The 15,973-nt window shown below is 41.7% G+C and overlaps 2 protein-coding genes across 3 annotated transcripts in view; one reads left to right on the top strand and one right to left on the bottom strand.

Annotated features, from left to right (window-relative positions):
• NT5C2 (5'-nucleotidase, cytosolic II) overlaps positions 1–3,066 on the top strand; it is an 86,023-nt gene extending 82,957 nt beyond the window's left edge. For both annotated transcript variants that reach the window (XM_082224837.1, XM_082224839.1), the window contains one exon: positions 378–3,066. In XM_082224837.1, coding sequence (XP_082080963.1) covers positions 378–428 — 51 coding nt within the window. In that variant the 3' untranslated portion in view covers positions 429–3,066. The remainder of the gene's footprint in view (positions 1–377) is intronic.
• Positions 1–15,973, bottom strand: part of CNNM2 (cyclin and CBS domain divalent metal cation transport mediator 2) — a 125,706-nt gene that overhangs the window by 12,041 nt on the left and 97,692 nt on the right. The window contains 3 exon segments of the mRNA XM_082224828.1: positions 3,188–3,253; positions 7,924–8,017; positions 13,367–13,536. Coding sequence (XP_082080954.1) covers positions 3,188–3,253; positions 7,924–8,017; positions 13,367–13,536 — 330 coding nt within the window.

The raw sequence follows: 15,973 nt of genomic DNA, 5'->3' as shown, positions 1-15,973 counted from the left end.
CAAAATCTATAGGTAGAAGGCACAATCTTAAAAAAACCCTATTCCCCCTTTTCCTCACACATCAGGAAATGTCACTTCCAAGATGGTGCCTGCTATAACATAGAATCATAGAATTGGAAGGGACCACGAGGGTCATCTAGTCCAGCCCCCTGCAAGGCAGGAATATGCAGCTGTCCCATATGGGGATCGAACCTGCAACCCTGGCATAATCAGCACCACACTCTAATCAACTGAGCTATCCAGGCTAGCTAACCCCTAACATGTAGGAACATCGTGGACCATAAGTACTGTTTTATTCATATGCAAATTAATGTAAATGTAAATGATTTCATTTACTGACATATGATTAATCAACTAAAATTTCTTTGAATATATAGGAGAGAAAACCTTCAGGACCCACAACTGCAGGGAGCATAGCTGCAACCTGAAATTCATATCAACTATGTGGAAGAGCCCATCAGGCCCAAGAGCCTCTCAGACAGTACTGCTGGCTAAGACAGATAGGGATACACCCCAGGCCTGGTGCCGTGAAGAAAGCAGATCAAGACCACAGCTGCTCCTATCAAAGGGACTGAATAAATCCAAGTCAGATTGGATCCCCCCCCCCCAGGTTGGAGCTGCAATACCATGTAATTCCTTCCATTCTGTAGGGAAGTGAGAGGTCAAATTCCTACTAGTTATATAGGAACAGAAAAATCTGGACGATTCTGTAGACATGCATTATGTAAAATATTTTAGGACTCTTTTGGGGGGGGGAGGGGGATGGATGCCCATTCAAACAGGTTACAATATAAAGCAGAGAAAATGACGGGGGAAAATTTTTAAACTGGAAACAACAAAACAACACTCCTCATATAATTTAAAAGAGCCCCCAAAAATCATATTTCAACCAACCAGCCGGTAAAGCATCATGCCTTGAAGGCCGGTTGAAAGAGATAAGGCTTTCAAGGCCTTCTAGAAACCCTGTAGTGTGATGATGTCAGTCCAAGAGAATGGAATTCCAAATCTTTGGGCCACCAGAGAGAAGAACTTGTCCCTGGCCATTGACCTTTCAGCTCTAGTGGGAAGACACACCAGAAGAGATTCCAAAGCAGATCTTTAAAGTGTGGGCAAGATGGTACAGGAACCTGCAGCTGGGTACAAACCATTTAGGACTTTAAAGGTCAAAACCAGCACCTTAAATTGAGCCTTGAAACACTGGTAATCAGTACAACTAATATAATTAAGCTGTCACAGACACCAACTGTCTAGACCCTTGTAGGATTCTGGCAGATTCATTTTGGACCAGAAGAAGTTTCTGAACCATCTTTAAAGGCAACCCCATGTAGAGCACATTGCAGGCGTCTAGTCTGGACATGACCAGAGCATGGATCACTGTGGCAAAGTCACCTCCTCTAGATGGGGTGGAGCTGAATCTTGGGGGAAACTCTCCTGGCCGCTGACACCACCATTACTAATTACCACTATGCACTTTCAAAAACCTCAGGCAGTTCTGAGACAATAAAGGATGCTGAACAAAACTGGATTCCAATTTGCAGAACTCTGTCTTGGTAACAATTCATTTTGCTCACCTTCCAAGATGCCTACCTTTGCACAACCAATACAGAAAAATAATCACAATACAGAAAGATAATCTTAGCTTCTATCTCATAGATGATCATTATTAATACAGAGAAGGGGACTGTATCGCGTTGAGCGAGACAAGGTAGATCCCAAGGAACTGGTCCTTCATTATTGAAGGCTGTTATGTCACTTATCAGGCTGGCTTATCAGGCTTCTTGGGAAGCATCTCTGCTGTGACTGAAGTGGTATGTTGTACAGGATTAGGAGATGCTTAGAGAAATCTCAGTGCAGCTAAGGTGCTACTTCCTAGTGCAGGAATACAAGGAAGTACCTGAGAACAAAAGGTGGCTTTGGGATGTGGAAGTGCTTTGAGTGCCCCAAAGTCAACTTCAGTTATGATGCCTTAGAAGCCAGACACAACTGGAAGAACTAGATGCTGACATGTTTGAGACTGACAGTGGCAGACGCTGAGGAAATGTCAGCAGGCATCTTGGGAGGCCTAGAAGCCTTAACAAGGAAACACCTGGAGAAGGGGAACAAGAGAAGGCTGCAGAAGTTGGAACTTGGAAGGTCAGAGCAACTTCCACTGGTAGCATGGATCGGGATTGCTTGCCTCAGTACCTGTAGCTGCAAAAGCATGTTTCCACATGATGAATTGGAATTCTCTAGCTATTTAAGAAGGTTTTTGACCGGGCTTGCAGATATGGCCTGTATGACAGACTGAGGATCAGATTAGACATGTTTATCATGTAATTTCCTTCACAAATACCCAGTACATGGGTGTGGAATAGTGGGTCATACTGAGATGGTGATAAGAGGGGCCTTTAACCCTTTGCCCCTGCTGTGATCCTAGGTTGGCTCAGTCTTCCCTTTACCTGCTATTCATAATAGAAGGAAAGCCCCCTTTGGAGCCATTGGGGGATGGTGTGGGGTGTGTAGATATTGAACACAGTGGGGGTGGGTTAAATGCTCCCTTTCCTCATCTCATGGTTCTGATCAAGCCTGGGGCCTCCTGTGTGAGCTATTTGTGAAAGAAAAAACAACTATACAAAGGCAATAGTCACATCTAGTTTGGCCCATTCCTGACTCTTTTTGTAGAGTGCCTTACTTGGCAGAGGTGGCTGTGGAAAGGACTGGCAAAGACATCTTTCAGAGCCCTTTACAAAGGAGATCTCTCTCTCCTGTGTGCAATCAGAAAGAAACTGGGCAGGGAGTGATTTCCTTCAACAATATCTTTAATTGTTGTTTTAATTGTTGTTAACTGTTGTTTTAAAAAGTCTTCAGTGTTAGCAGTCAAGGAAAGCTTCTCCATGGCTGAATATATTATGTGGACTTCCCACAGGCAACTGGTTGGCCACTGGGAGAGCAGGATGCTGGACTAGATGGGCTACTGGCCTGATCCAGCAAGCTCTTCTTACGTTCTTATAAAAGAAGCACTGGTTTTTGTTTCAGTGTCCTTTTGCTATTAACTAATCACAAACATAAGCTCAAGCACCTACCTGTCAGGCCTGATCTTGCCTGCATTTCTCCAACAAAATGGGCATCTGGTAAATGCAAGCTGTTGTTGATTCAATAGAGGGTAAGTGCAGTGACAAAAGGGTGAAGAAGAAACGTGCAAGTTTACCTGGAGTACCTGCTGCTAATAATTCTGTTCTGCTGACAACAAAGGTACGAGACAGGGACAAGGGAACTAGACGAAGGAGGGAAGGAAAAAAAAAACCAGATGAGGTCAGGATCAGTGAGGATGCTGGTATCTATAATCAACAGGAGAGAGGATCAGTTGACACATAATAGAGAACTAAAATACAATTCAAAATTAGAGGAAAAAATAAAGGGGTAGAAAACAATGAAGGGACATAAAGCAATGAAAAGCTGATCATAACATTACTAAAATAGTACAAGAAATCAGGAGTTGTGCAACCATACATGTTCCCTGTTTACTAACCATAAACATATGAACAGCTTTTCATTTAGGAACGATAGTTCATTAGTCCTCTTGGGGACCCAGCACTTACTAACAATGATATAAAGCAATGTTTTAATGATATATTGTTTGTTTGTTAGACTGTACACAACTCAGAGATTTTTTTGAAATATTAATCAGTATGTTAATGCTTTTAAATAAAACTATATGACAAAAATTAAGGTGTGTGTAGCACAAGGTGTCAAGATAGTAGTATTTTAACAAGCTTATCCATTTTGATCGTATGTTACAAAATGCAATGGTAATTCCAGCTCATCCCACTGCGTTAGTCAACATGGGCCTCATAAAATTCAAAACACCACATTGCCATCATTTTTTCCAGACAAGAACAGTGTTTCGTTCTGTAAAGTCTTTTGGCTGTCATCAAAGACAGCTGTTGCAGAGTGAGCTGCAACTTTTATTTCTTACAACTATGAATTCCTTTAAGATTTCATCCTATTCCAGGCATTCTGGAAGATATCAGGCATCAAGACAATACAGAGATTGAAATGGTTTAAAAGGAAAATACAGCAGCAACACAACAAGAATCAGCACCAGCCACTTTAGTACCAGGCCATGCTGACACCAGGCAGGCCTCCTGCTTCTCCCCACACCTCCTCCAAGATGTAAAAGGCATTGCTCTGGAGAAGTGATTATTGCAAGGGAAAGGCTCAAATGGCATCTGGAAGAGGGATTTATCCCCTCAAATGCAAAAACATGGAAAGAAGTGGGTGAGAATGCAGCACCAGCATGCGATACTAAATTAATCTGAAATGGGACATATTGCAAGAGCAACACTTTCTTTTCCAGTAGAATAGTTGCATAAGAGCAATGCTACAGAAGAAACCAGGGCTTGTCTCACCTTGTCTACCTCCAGAGGCTAGGAAACCTTCTGGAGCAGATTGAGGGGGCACCCAGAAGACAGGAGAGGGGAGAAGAGAAACTGGAAGTCCCATTGTGCAAGTAGATTTCTGTTACACAAGTGGGCAGACACCACTGGATTTTGCCCTATACAATGGTACCTCGGTTTTTGAACAGCTTAGTTCACAAACAACTTGGAATTCGAGCACCACAAACCCAGAAGTAGGTGTTCCACTTTGTGAATTTTTTTCGGAATCTGAACTGTTCCGTTTTGAGTGTTACACTCCTTTTTCAGTGCCACACTTCCGCTTTGAGTGCCCCCAGCTCCTGCCTGCACTGGAGTAGAAGCTGGATCAGGGCAGCTCAGCTGGGGAGCACACAGCCTCCGCTTCCTAGCTAAGAGATCCCCAACCCCACTCCTGCTTGCACAGGAGTAGGAGCTGGATCGGGGCTGCTCACCTGGAGAGGTGCAGGCTCCTTCACACTTTTCCATTAAGGAGTGTGTGGCTGTGTTAATAATAATAATAATAATAATAATAATAATAATAATAATAATAATAATTTATAACCCGCCCATCTGGCTGGGTTTTCCCAGCCACTCTGGGCGGCTTCCAACAAAATATTAAAATAGAAAAGATATTCAGATATTAAAAGCTTCCCTAAACAGGGCTGCCTTCAGAATAGAGAAGTTCAAAGGAGCATAGGGTAGCAATGCAGAGACAGCCCGACAGCTGCCCCAGCAGCAGTTTAGGGGCTCTCAGATGCAGCTGCCGGGCTGCCTCCACCTTCACCACCCCAGCAATTATTCTGCCTGGCTGCCTTCAGGTGGTGCAGGGGCGCTGATGCTGAGGTGGGGGCTCCTTTAAACTTCCCCCTTGAGGAGAAGGAGCCTCCAGCTGCGATCTCTCAGCTAGGAAGCAGAGGTTTTCTGCTCCCCAGCTGAGCTGCCCAATCCAGCTCCTACTCGCGTGCAAGCAGGAGCAGGGGTGTGGATCTCTCAGCTGGGGTGGAGGCTTTGCACTCCCCTGAGCATTTAAAATTAAAACTGAAACTCTCCAGAAAATCACAAAGCCAAAAAACTTACAACTCATGAATAAGCAGCAACACAACAAATTAGAAAAAAAGCAAACAAACCGCAAATGAATCAAAATCACAAGAAAACATAAAACAACACTGACCCTAACCCTGATTCTAATCCTTACCCTAACACTAATCCAATCCTAAAATTAACCCTAATCCAGAAATGGTCTGGTTAGATATTATAATTCATGTTAAATTGCTATTTTAGTGGTTGTTTTTAAAAGTCTGGAAAGGATTAATCCATTTTGCATTACTTTCTATGGGAAAACGTGCCTTTGTTTTGGAACACTTTGGTTTTAGAATGGACTTCTGGAATGGATTAAGTTTGAGAACCAAGGTACCACTTTAACTCTAGGCAGCTGTAAATATGTATCTTAGCACAAATATAAATAAATCGCTACAGGTACTGTACACCTTAGCCTACAGAAAGTATGTGTTGTCTCCCACAGATGAAACGCATAGCAAGTGCTCTAAAACAAAGCCAGTTTTCCAACAGGGAACAGGCATAGAAATGCCCACATAATCCCAACAGAGGCTGATCCATTTGGGCCAAAGGGGCACTGCCCCTCCAAACTCAGTCTGCCTTCATCCAGCCCCCACTGGCTTGCCTCCTTCCTTATAATTTATATACTTTAATATTGCATGTCACCTTCCTCCTCCTTGGGATCAACACTGCCCTTGTAGAACTCAGCAGGGAGAAGGATGGGACAAAACTAGAATTACTTGGCTCTGCCCAACACTGGCTCTGGCTCCACCTACTGTTCCATCTCCCTGTCTTCCAGCCACCACTGCATAATTCCACAGCATGATGGAGAAAAGCTTTATTATAAAGACAAATATGAACTAATCAAACTCTGGCAAAGGCCTTCTAACAATCTGAACTTCAGAAAATCTGAAGTTCTGTTACCCAGGAAGTTTTCATTAACCAATGTGACAGTCATCCCACTGGGCTGCATAACAAAGGGAGAGAAGTAAAGAAGTGCTGTTGCACTCTGGTTGAGAGATCAGCTGCCTGTGGCTCTCCCCGGCTGTCATCAAGCGGTAGTCATTCCATCAGGCTACCTGAACTGTTCTCATCCCAGCTGTTATATGAACTGTAACAGTGCCCAAGTGTTTTTATCCTTGTTCCTTTCCCCCTTGTCTGTCATGTCTTTCAGATTGTAAGTCTGAGGGCGGGGACGATCTTTCTGATTTTGAAAATGAGTTGGGAGCCTTTCTGGTGGAAAAAAAACAGATTAAAAATGCTTTAAACAATAAAAGAAAAGAAAAACCAACTGTCAATACCACCTGATAGGAGCGAGATCAAACTTATGATAGCCTACATCATTATTGAAGAGTTGTACCCCTCACATAATGCAAACCTCTTATTTATATGTTGAAGTGTCAACTAAAGGTAAAGGTAAAGGTACCCCTGCCCGAACGGGCCAGTCTTGACAGACTCTGGGGTTTGTGCGCCCATCTCACATCTATAGGCCGGGGGCCAGCGCTGTCCGGAGACACTTCCGGGTCACGTGGCCAGCGTGACAACGCTGCTCTGGCGAGCCAGAGCCGCACACGGAACGCCGTTTACCTTCCCGCTGGTAAGCGGTCCCTATTTATCTACTTGCCCCCGGGGGTGCTTTCGAACTGCTAGGTTGGCAGGCGCTGGGACCGAGCAGTGGGAGCGCACCCCACCGCGGGGATTCAAACCGCCGACCTTTCGATCGGCAAGCCCTAGGCGCTGAGGCTTTTACCCACAGCGCCACCCGCGTCCCAGGAAGTGTCAACTACTTGACTACAATTGTTCTGACACCTTAACAAGACATCATTGCTGTTTCTTCTACCCCTTAACCTTGAAGCAATCTGATACTGGCATAGAACCTGAAAGAGACTTATTTGAATGTCTGCTACATCCTCCCACATTCTTCCTTAACACTCTTACTAAATAAGATTCATGGTACTCCTGTCAGCCAAGTTTTTTTTCTCTCCCCACACTGCTTTGCCATCTAACTGAAGAGGAGTTATTGAGAACTTGAAGGCTTGCACACTATTTTGTGATGTTTTGGTTGGCCTAATAAAAGGTAGTGCTCTAATATGGATTTCTGAATTTTTAAAAGATTAATTTATTGATTTGAAAAAAAGATTTGCAATGGTAGGCAGACCTGATCTCCAAGCAGCTTATTTTCTTCTTTTGTCCCGACAATTTTTCAGTACAAAAATTAACAAGAAATGTTAAGCTACCACATCTAAATACTGTGCTAGATTCGTGCCAAAAAACATTCTGCGGCATTCTAATTAAACACTTCTGATGGCTTAAGGTTTCCTCCATGTCAAGCTGTTTATGTTGACAGGGCACTGTTATGAACTGCTTCATCAGATTTAATCAAAACTAAATTTGTTCCTCTAGCCCTCAACACCCCAGCAGTAGGGGATGTTTGTTCTGGAAGGAATTTCGAACAGAGAAATTAAGAAATTACCTGGTGATGCTGTGAGAGCCATCACTCCATAGTAAGAGAAAGCACCAGCCTCAAACTTCATTCCCTCTTTCCCAGCCTCCACTTCCACTTTCCCCTGTGGAGAAAAGATGACAATGTTCCTAGTGGGTTCAAAAGTATTCCTGCTTTGAGTTAATTTTCATCCCTCATCTGAAGTTCAATAAGATCAACATGTGAGGCAGATAAAGCTTTTTTTTAAAAAAACACAATTTCTTTTTCCATTCATATTCAGTGTTCTAGATACTGCAGTTTCTCAATCATGCACAAATAAATCACAAATATATGGGTAAAAATAATTCTTCAAGATTCTGAATACTTGAAGAAGGCTACACTACATGTATAATATAATCTTTTCAGGGCCTCTGTATAGTTTCATTGCGCAACATATTGTCATAGAATGTTTCAGGTAGCATTTCATGGAAGAGCCCCGACACACACACACACACACACACATTGCAGATCCATCATCTCAACTTAGTACTAGATGGTTCCCTGTTCTGCTGCCTTATCACCCCATTTTATATGAATGACTAGCAAGAATGTACACTTGCGGCACTGGTGTGGTTGGAATTGCTATCCTATAATATCCTGTAACATAACAACAGGTGAACAGGAATCTTGAACTAATGCCAACATTCTGCTACTGTAGGAGCCATTGTAGGTGGACAGAACAGATCCTACTGTCATCCAGCTGTGTATTTTTCTTATATTATCTCCAAATTAAAACTGTACTGCATATAACAATGCATTGATTTGCATTTTTTCTCATGCAACATCATAATATTTTCATACTCAGATAACAATGCAACTTCCTGAAAGCTGTAGCAATGCAACTCTTGCCAGATATATTATTTCTAAGAAAGACTAGAGGGGTGAGTGAAACAAGCAAGTACCACTCATGCATGCCAAGTCCAGTTACCTAACCCAAGTGAGAAGGCTGAATATTAGATAAAGGGGCATGCTATTCAGCAGCTGACAAAAAGCACAATTCTAATGAATTAAACTTGCCCAATTTATTTTCAGAAATATGCATTGCATCCTATGCCAACAGTAAGGACAGGTCTACACAGGTACATCCCACGCTACTGGTTCAACATATTGTAAAGCCCATGGTGTGAGAAGGAGTACCCAAAAGAGGCAGCAAAACATGCACAATTCTGCAAACATTATAGGCTTTGCCACTTATCCCCACAGCACACCATTTAGGGAATGGTTGATTTCAGTGTGAATGAGGACAGATACTATTGGCCTTGTAGAAAATCAGCTAATCTGGGTTCTAACATTATTCTCCAAGTAAAAGCAACCTGCATCATGCAGACAGCCATTTCTATATTGCCCTACATATAGGGATCCAGAAGAAAAATGCTATTAACTAACCAGTTTACCTTATTTGTTTCAGTAATTGCTACTCATTATACTCACAGTAACGCTATAACAACTTTTATAGTGTTAATCAGGAAATTATTCAAAGCAAAAACAGACAATGCTACACCAGGTGTGGCTACTCAAAATGGGTACAATTCTCTCTCTCCCACCCGACAATTCTCTCTAATGCTTTGGCAGCCTAACTTTTGCCATGACGTCATCTTGTTGCGTGTTCCCAGTCCTACATCACTGGCTGTTGCTGGTGGGGGCAACAGTGATAAGTCTGGCAAAAAGCTGCCCTTTTGGACATATGCTCCCTTTCAATAATAATTTCTAATTTGTCTCCAAGAACATTTAGGGCCTTAACAGTTCTTAACTGACTAGTAGAAAAGAAAATCAAGGCCATCTGTGCTATCTCACATACAAGTTCTGCAGCAACCCAGCTCGATGAATGTTTTAATGCTCTAGTAAAGAAGCAGATACTTGTTCCCCTCTCCCCTAATATAATATTTTGAGTGTGTGTGTGTGTGTGTGTCCATCTCCACCTCCCCACTAAGTACCAAAGAGATCAGTAGGAAGGGGAGACTGACACAGAAAGCAGGAAAGTGAGATGGATTGTATGACTGAACAGCAACACATAATTCACCATTGGGGCGGGTTTGAACTATTGCTATCCTGACAAATTCTTTTTATGTTACGCATCACATTCCAAGAGAAAGTTGCTATTGTTGGAGAATGCCCACCTATTAGCTGATGTAAAGAAAAGTGGAAGAAGTGTTTTTCACATGAGAAAAAAACTAATATACTAACTGAATAAACAAAGTATCCGAAAGGAACAAAGGATGCATTCCTCATTTTAACTTTTGTGACCTTGCCCCCAAGAAGCTTGAGGAAAAGTAGGCTAGACATACACCACATTCCACAAGATTCACATAAGATGCTACACAAATCACCTCCTTCCATGAAGCAAAGCTACAAAAAGTAACTATCCATATAGTTATAAGTGCACAGGATGACTCCTATAGTTAAGGTGAGTCTGTCATTATAAGCCTCAATATTCTTTAGCTTATAAAATGGGGTATGTCTGGTTGATAACTTCAAACTTGCCATACATGATATAGCTATGAAAGTGCCAAATTTCAAACCAGTAAGATTCAAATTGCCACAGACATAGCAAGTTTTAAAAGTGCTGAAAACTGAACTTTGACCGTTATTACCAGTTAACAATAAATCACCACCCCACGCCCCAATTTTGCTGAAAGCCGTGACTAATTTAGTCAGGCTTGTTCAACATACCACACTTTTGTTGGTTTGGCAAAGTTCTAATCAGTGCAAATGTTATTACAGTTTTCCTGACCCACTGAAATCTATGGAAAACAAATACTGGCAAACTATTACCCTGCACGACAAAGCAAAAGTGAAGCTAAGATTTTGCCAGAAGTGCAGTGTCTGCAGAGGGAGCCGCCTAATTTTAATAGGCATAGCACCTACTTTGCCACCACCTGCAATGCCTATTCATATAATTATAAAATATAAAATCGGGGTACAGATGATAGATGAGGGCTTGTCAATTCATGTTGGATCTCTGGGTGCATTTGAAAGCATGGGTGACTACATACCACAATAATGCAGACAGCCCCCGCAGCTCCCCCTTCCTATATGACAGTGTGGTGCAGTGGTCAGGAATCATCAACCTTTGGGGGTCCACAGACATATTTAGAAACCCCACAAATGCACACACTTCACTGTAATCCAATCACACTGCAACTCTATATATACTTGAGCCCACAGTGAACGCCACACACTGAATCTCCCCTCACAAATATCCTCCAAAACACACTGAACCCCCATTTCCACAGGAGGTTTGCCAGGACAGTGACCCACCCCCAATATTGAATCTCACAACAACCATGTGAGGTCGACCGTGTGCAAAAATAGTGATTGTATCAATGCAACACACATGCCAGCTACTAGAGGGGACCACATGCCACAACCACACATGTATTCTGCACTGCAACCCTGAAGAGCGTGGACCCTCCAGTCCAAGAGCTGGATGCAAATTCCCTGCTTAACCCTGCTTTTTTGCTTTATAAACGTTATTGGAAATTTTAAAAACATGTACCAAACACAAAACGTTTTCCAATAGAAATATATGTACAGATGTTAAGACTTTTATCTAGCCATCCACACGGCATCAAAACAAACTTGGAAAACCGTTTTACATTACAAATTCAGCTCACATTCACAATGTTAAGATAATTTCTGAATAGTAGCTGCTCCAACTGAGACAGAAGGCAGATTACTGTACTGCAGTTAATAAACAATAAAACTTAACCCTTCTTAATTTTATCCAGCCTGAGAACTTCCATGGATTCTTTACCACTGAAATGGTGAGCAAAGCAGTGGCTCAGGGAAAATGCCAACATTACGCGAAAGAACCACCACACATGGAGCCTGGAGGAGGAGGGTGGCTATAGATCAGACCTGGCCCACCAATACAGGAAGCCAAACAAAGAAAGAGCAGATGTGGAGGAGGAGGAGGAGGAATAGGCTGAGAGCTGCAACTCTTGTGGGAGTGGAAGAAGAAAGCCCAGGACAAGAGGACTGAAGAGGCATCAAGGCTACCTGCTGCTGCGTCAAGCAGGGCACCAGCTTCCCATTCCTTCCTACAGCTGTGAGGGGCAGGGTGAGATGATCAGTCTTCTATAGTAACCATTCATGTGTAAAGCAAAGTGACCTTTGCTTCAGATGTGAATACATTTAAGGGTGACTTATACTCCAAGGGCAAAGCAGAACAAGACATTAGCAAGTCAGTAGGTGGTGCTGTTCTCTTAGTAAATATAATCGTCCAGAAATGATGGTAAAAGGCAATGCTAGGCTTCAGAGCTGACCACACGTAGCAAACCACCCAAAAAACCTTTTGCCCAGCCTAAATGGTAATATACCTTTTGGGTAGGGAGCATATTTTGCAAAACCTCCCTTTGAGCTTGTTTGCTTCTTGCTTATTTCCAATCTCTTCCCTGCTTTGGTGCCATTTTCATTGTCTAGTAGGACTTCACTCTCTGGCTGGGATCATGCAAGGAAAATCAAGGATCATGCAATGAATGTAATTACAAGCCAATCAGATTTGGTTACATGATGATGTCATTAACAGTAACCAAAGACAATTAAAAGTACAGTTTGTACATCCTCACGATCAACCAACTCGATAACTACTTCATTTGGACCAACAACCCTTTTCCAGTGCACTCCCCAAAATTGCCAAAAGAGGGAGCTAATTTTTGCCACTGCTGGAACAATTCACAAAAGCACCCTGTATCTACCTTGTCCCTAGTAAATACTATTTGTTTACTTTCCATTATTTCCTTAGAAATTTTAATTACACATATATCCTTTTTCACTTCAGAACTTACTAATATTTAATACATGCCTTCACTACTTTTCATCAGAAACTCCAAGCAAAAGAATTTGAACATAAACACTACTGTACTAAAGGAAAGTTGAAGTGCTTCACTTGATGGCTAAGTGGAAAGCTAGAAAGCACACTAATAATATAATCAGCAGTTGTTTGAATGGCTTTTAAAATGTAAATAGTAGACACAGGCTGTTGTGTAAACTCTGATTCACGCAAATAGCAAAAAAAATGCTACAAGAGTCCCAATCCAAGTCAGAGGTTCCGCACTGGCTACTTGTTTTGGTTTTTTTAAGCCATTCACGTTTGTAATTTTACCCTAGTGTACTTCATCTAGTTTTGTCCTGACATGCATATCACAGTCAGGCAGAAAAAAAGCAAGCCAAGCTAGGAACCCTGGCTCCCTTCCCATTACAAGCTCTAAGCCAGCCTTTACCAACCCATGGTTCTTTAGATGTTGAACTACAACTCCCATTATCCCCAACTATTGGCCCAGCTGGTTGGAGCTGACAGGAAGTGTAGTCCAACAACATCCAGAGAGCTGAAAAAGGCTACTCTAGGTAGTATATAGAATATAGTCACTGTTGCTGAGATGATGCTCAATTTTGCTGCAGGAGAGAAAGATGCTTATATATTCATAGACCTGACCTGTAAAATTAGAACGAAGTAATCAACAGGCTTGTTTCGCTGATAGAGGTAGCATTCAGGGGCTTTCTTGTTCTTCTCATCATACTTCAACTCCTGAATCACATTGGGATGCTTCAGTAGCCTTAGGAGAATCTTTTCAGACATCTGGGATGGGGCAAATGCTTCAACCTCTGAAGACATAAACACAACTTGACATTTACCCCACGGTGCATTAGATGACTCACGTGGATCACTACTTTGTATCCATTACACAAAATACATTTGCAGACCTAATTTTCGGGTTTTGGAGGCAAAAGTGATCCCCTTATTAAACTGCTCAGTAATCCCACAGTTAGTCTAGTGACCACCTCAGAACATATCCTAATATTATTTTTATCATGAAGCAAATAATCACAAAATCAGCCCAGAGACCAATTTTGTGATGCACATCCAGTTCAAAGAAACACATAGCTAATTTTAGCCCCAGAAATGCAGACTTTCTCTTTCAATTAAGTTAGTTTCCAGATTGTGGTAACAGCAGTTTCAATTTAGAGAGATGCAACAGTATGAAAATGGTATTAAGGCTATTTAGAAAGCTGGCATCACTAAAGCTGCTTCTTGAATTGTGAATGAAAGTATTTTCTGCAGTGACTGGAGGCTTTTAATATTTGCTTTTTATAGGCCTAGAAGTCCTATATGTGTTTACTTCAGCTCAGTCACCACACAAAATAGAAAAAGGGGCCAGTGAGCCTGATCCAAATAGGTCTGTGATCCAAACAGAATGGCAAAAGTGAGACCATTTTCAAATAACTAGGATTACAGTGGTTGTCACACAATGCTTTCTCCAGTTTTTAAATCTTACTATTTGACACTTCCACAAGGATAAAACTAAAATATTCTCAACATGGGGCACAGTTAATAGTTAATATATTGAAATGCAAAGCACCAATCTCAACATTTCTGCTATATATTTATTCATATTGCTCAAACAGTCTAAATATACTATCTTAAATGGCTCTGAGCAGAATTAATATTTCAAGTCTAATACATCATATCTTCTTACAAAAGCACACAAGCACTAGAATCATAAAGACTGCTTTTGGAGTCCGTGTGTAAGGCATGGACCATTCTGTGCAAATTAGTTTAAGAAAGATATTGTACATTTATTCTCTGTAATTCCAACACTCCCTCTCTGGGGAGTCTTCCTCTTGAAGTTGCATTAGCAAATGGTCCCAACTACAAGATTCCTAGAACATAACTGATATATAACTTCAGCCAACATACTCTCATGTGAATTGCTCTCTAGAGCATAATTTTCTAGAATGAAAGTGATATTCAGAGACAAAAGCTCTTCTAATCCCTAGACTCACTGCTAAGGCTGCCCAAGAATCAGCCAAACTTCTGGACAATGTTAGACTGCAGACATGTGCCCATTCAAAAGAGGGTCAGGAATCCTTTTTTAGTCTAATAGGCTACTATCATACCCACTGATAGGAATTACAAACTAATATTACAAATCTCCTGAACAGTAGGCATTTTAAAACACCTATAAATCCAGGAACAGCTTGTAGATAGAAGGTTGCATTCTCACTCTTGATTCCAGATGCTCTTCCAATAAAAGACACTTAGCATCACAAACTATTTAATGAAGGGTCCACAATTATATCATTTCTTCTGAGAATCTATTTGCTAGAAGTTAGGGCCTGTGTGTGTGTGTTACTTGTAGTTCTGGGTAACTCATGGCCAACTTTTTTATTTAATGAACAAAAGAAGAGGAAGGACAGGAAAGGATGCTTAATTCCCTTCCCATTGGGCATTTTATTTCTCAAAATTCCTCAACAAACTCCTTTTGTCCTGCAGGATAAGAGAGAGACGCAGAAACAGAGATTTTGAAAGGAAAAACAGCCAGTAGGGAAGGGGTTAAGTACCCCTTTCCTACCCACCCTCCGCTTCTGTTTACAATACCCAGTAACAGCTTCTCATTAAATTGTTTCTGTTGCCAGTTTTACTTGTGATTGCTTTTAATTTTATGATGCCGATTGGTTTATTTTGTTTCCATTTTTTATTGTTAATAGTGATTTTAATGTTATTGTTTGCTGCTCCGGTAGGCTGTAGGGTTTTGCTGCTTCTTGGCTGTAGGGTTGTTGGCATCTGTCTGTCTTGAGGGACAATGGAGTGTGGGGGTGAAGTCAAACTGCTGCACTAGCAGCACTAAAATGACTCCCACCAGAGGTACTACCCCTCCCCTAACACTCCGTACATACCCAACTGACTAAAGGGGGGGGGGACTGCAAATAATACAGTAAATAAATAAAAGTCACAGAAAACTTCCACAGATTTATATACCGTATTTTTCGCTCTATAAGACGCACCAGACCACAAAACGCACCTAGTTTTTGGAGGAGGAAAACAAGAAAAAATATATTCTAAATCTCAGAAGCTAGAACAGCAAGAGGGATCGCTGCGCAGTGAAAGCAGCAATCCCTCTTGCTGTTTTGGCTTCTGTGATAGCTGCGCAGCCTGCATTTGCCCCATAAGACGCACACACATTTCCCCCTTACTTTTTAGAAGGGAAAAAGTGAGTCTTATAGAGCAAAAAATACGGTAATTGCAGGGTTGGAAGGGACC

This window comes from Podarcis vaucheri (assembly GCF_965113315.1).
Source record: "Podarcis vaucheri genome assembly, chromosome: 5".
Lineage (NCBI taxonomy): Eukaryota > Metazoa > Chordata > Lepidosauria > Squamata > Lacertidae > Podarcis > Podarcis vaucheri.
The sequence above is the reverse complement of the archived record's forward strand: the minus strand, read 5'-3'. Positions and strand labels throughout refer to the sequence as shown.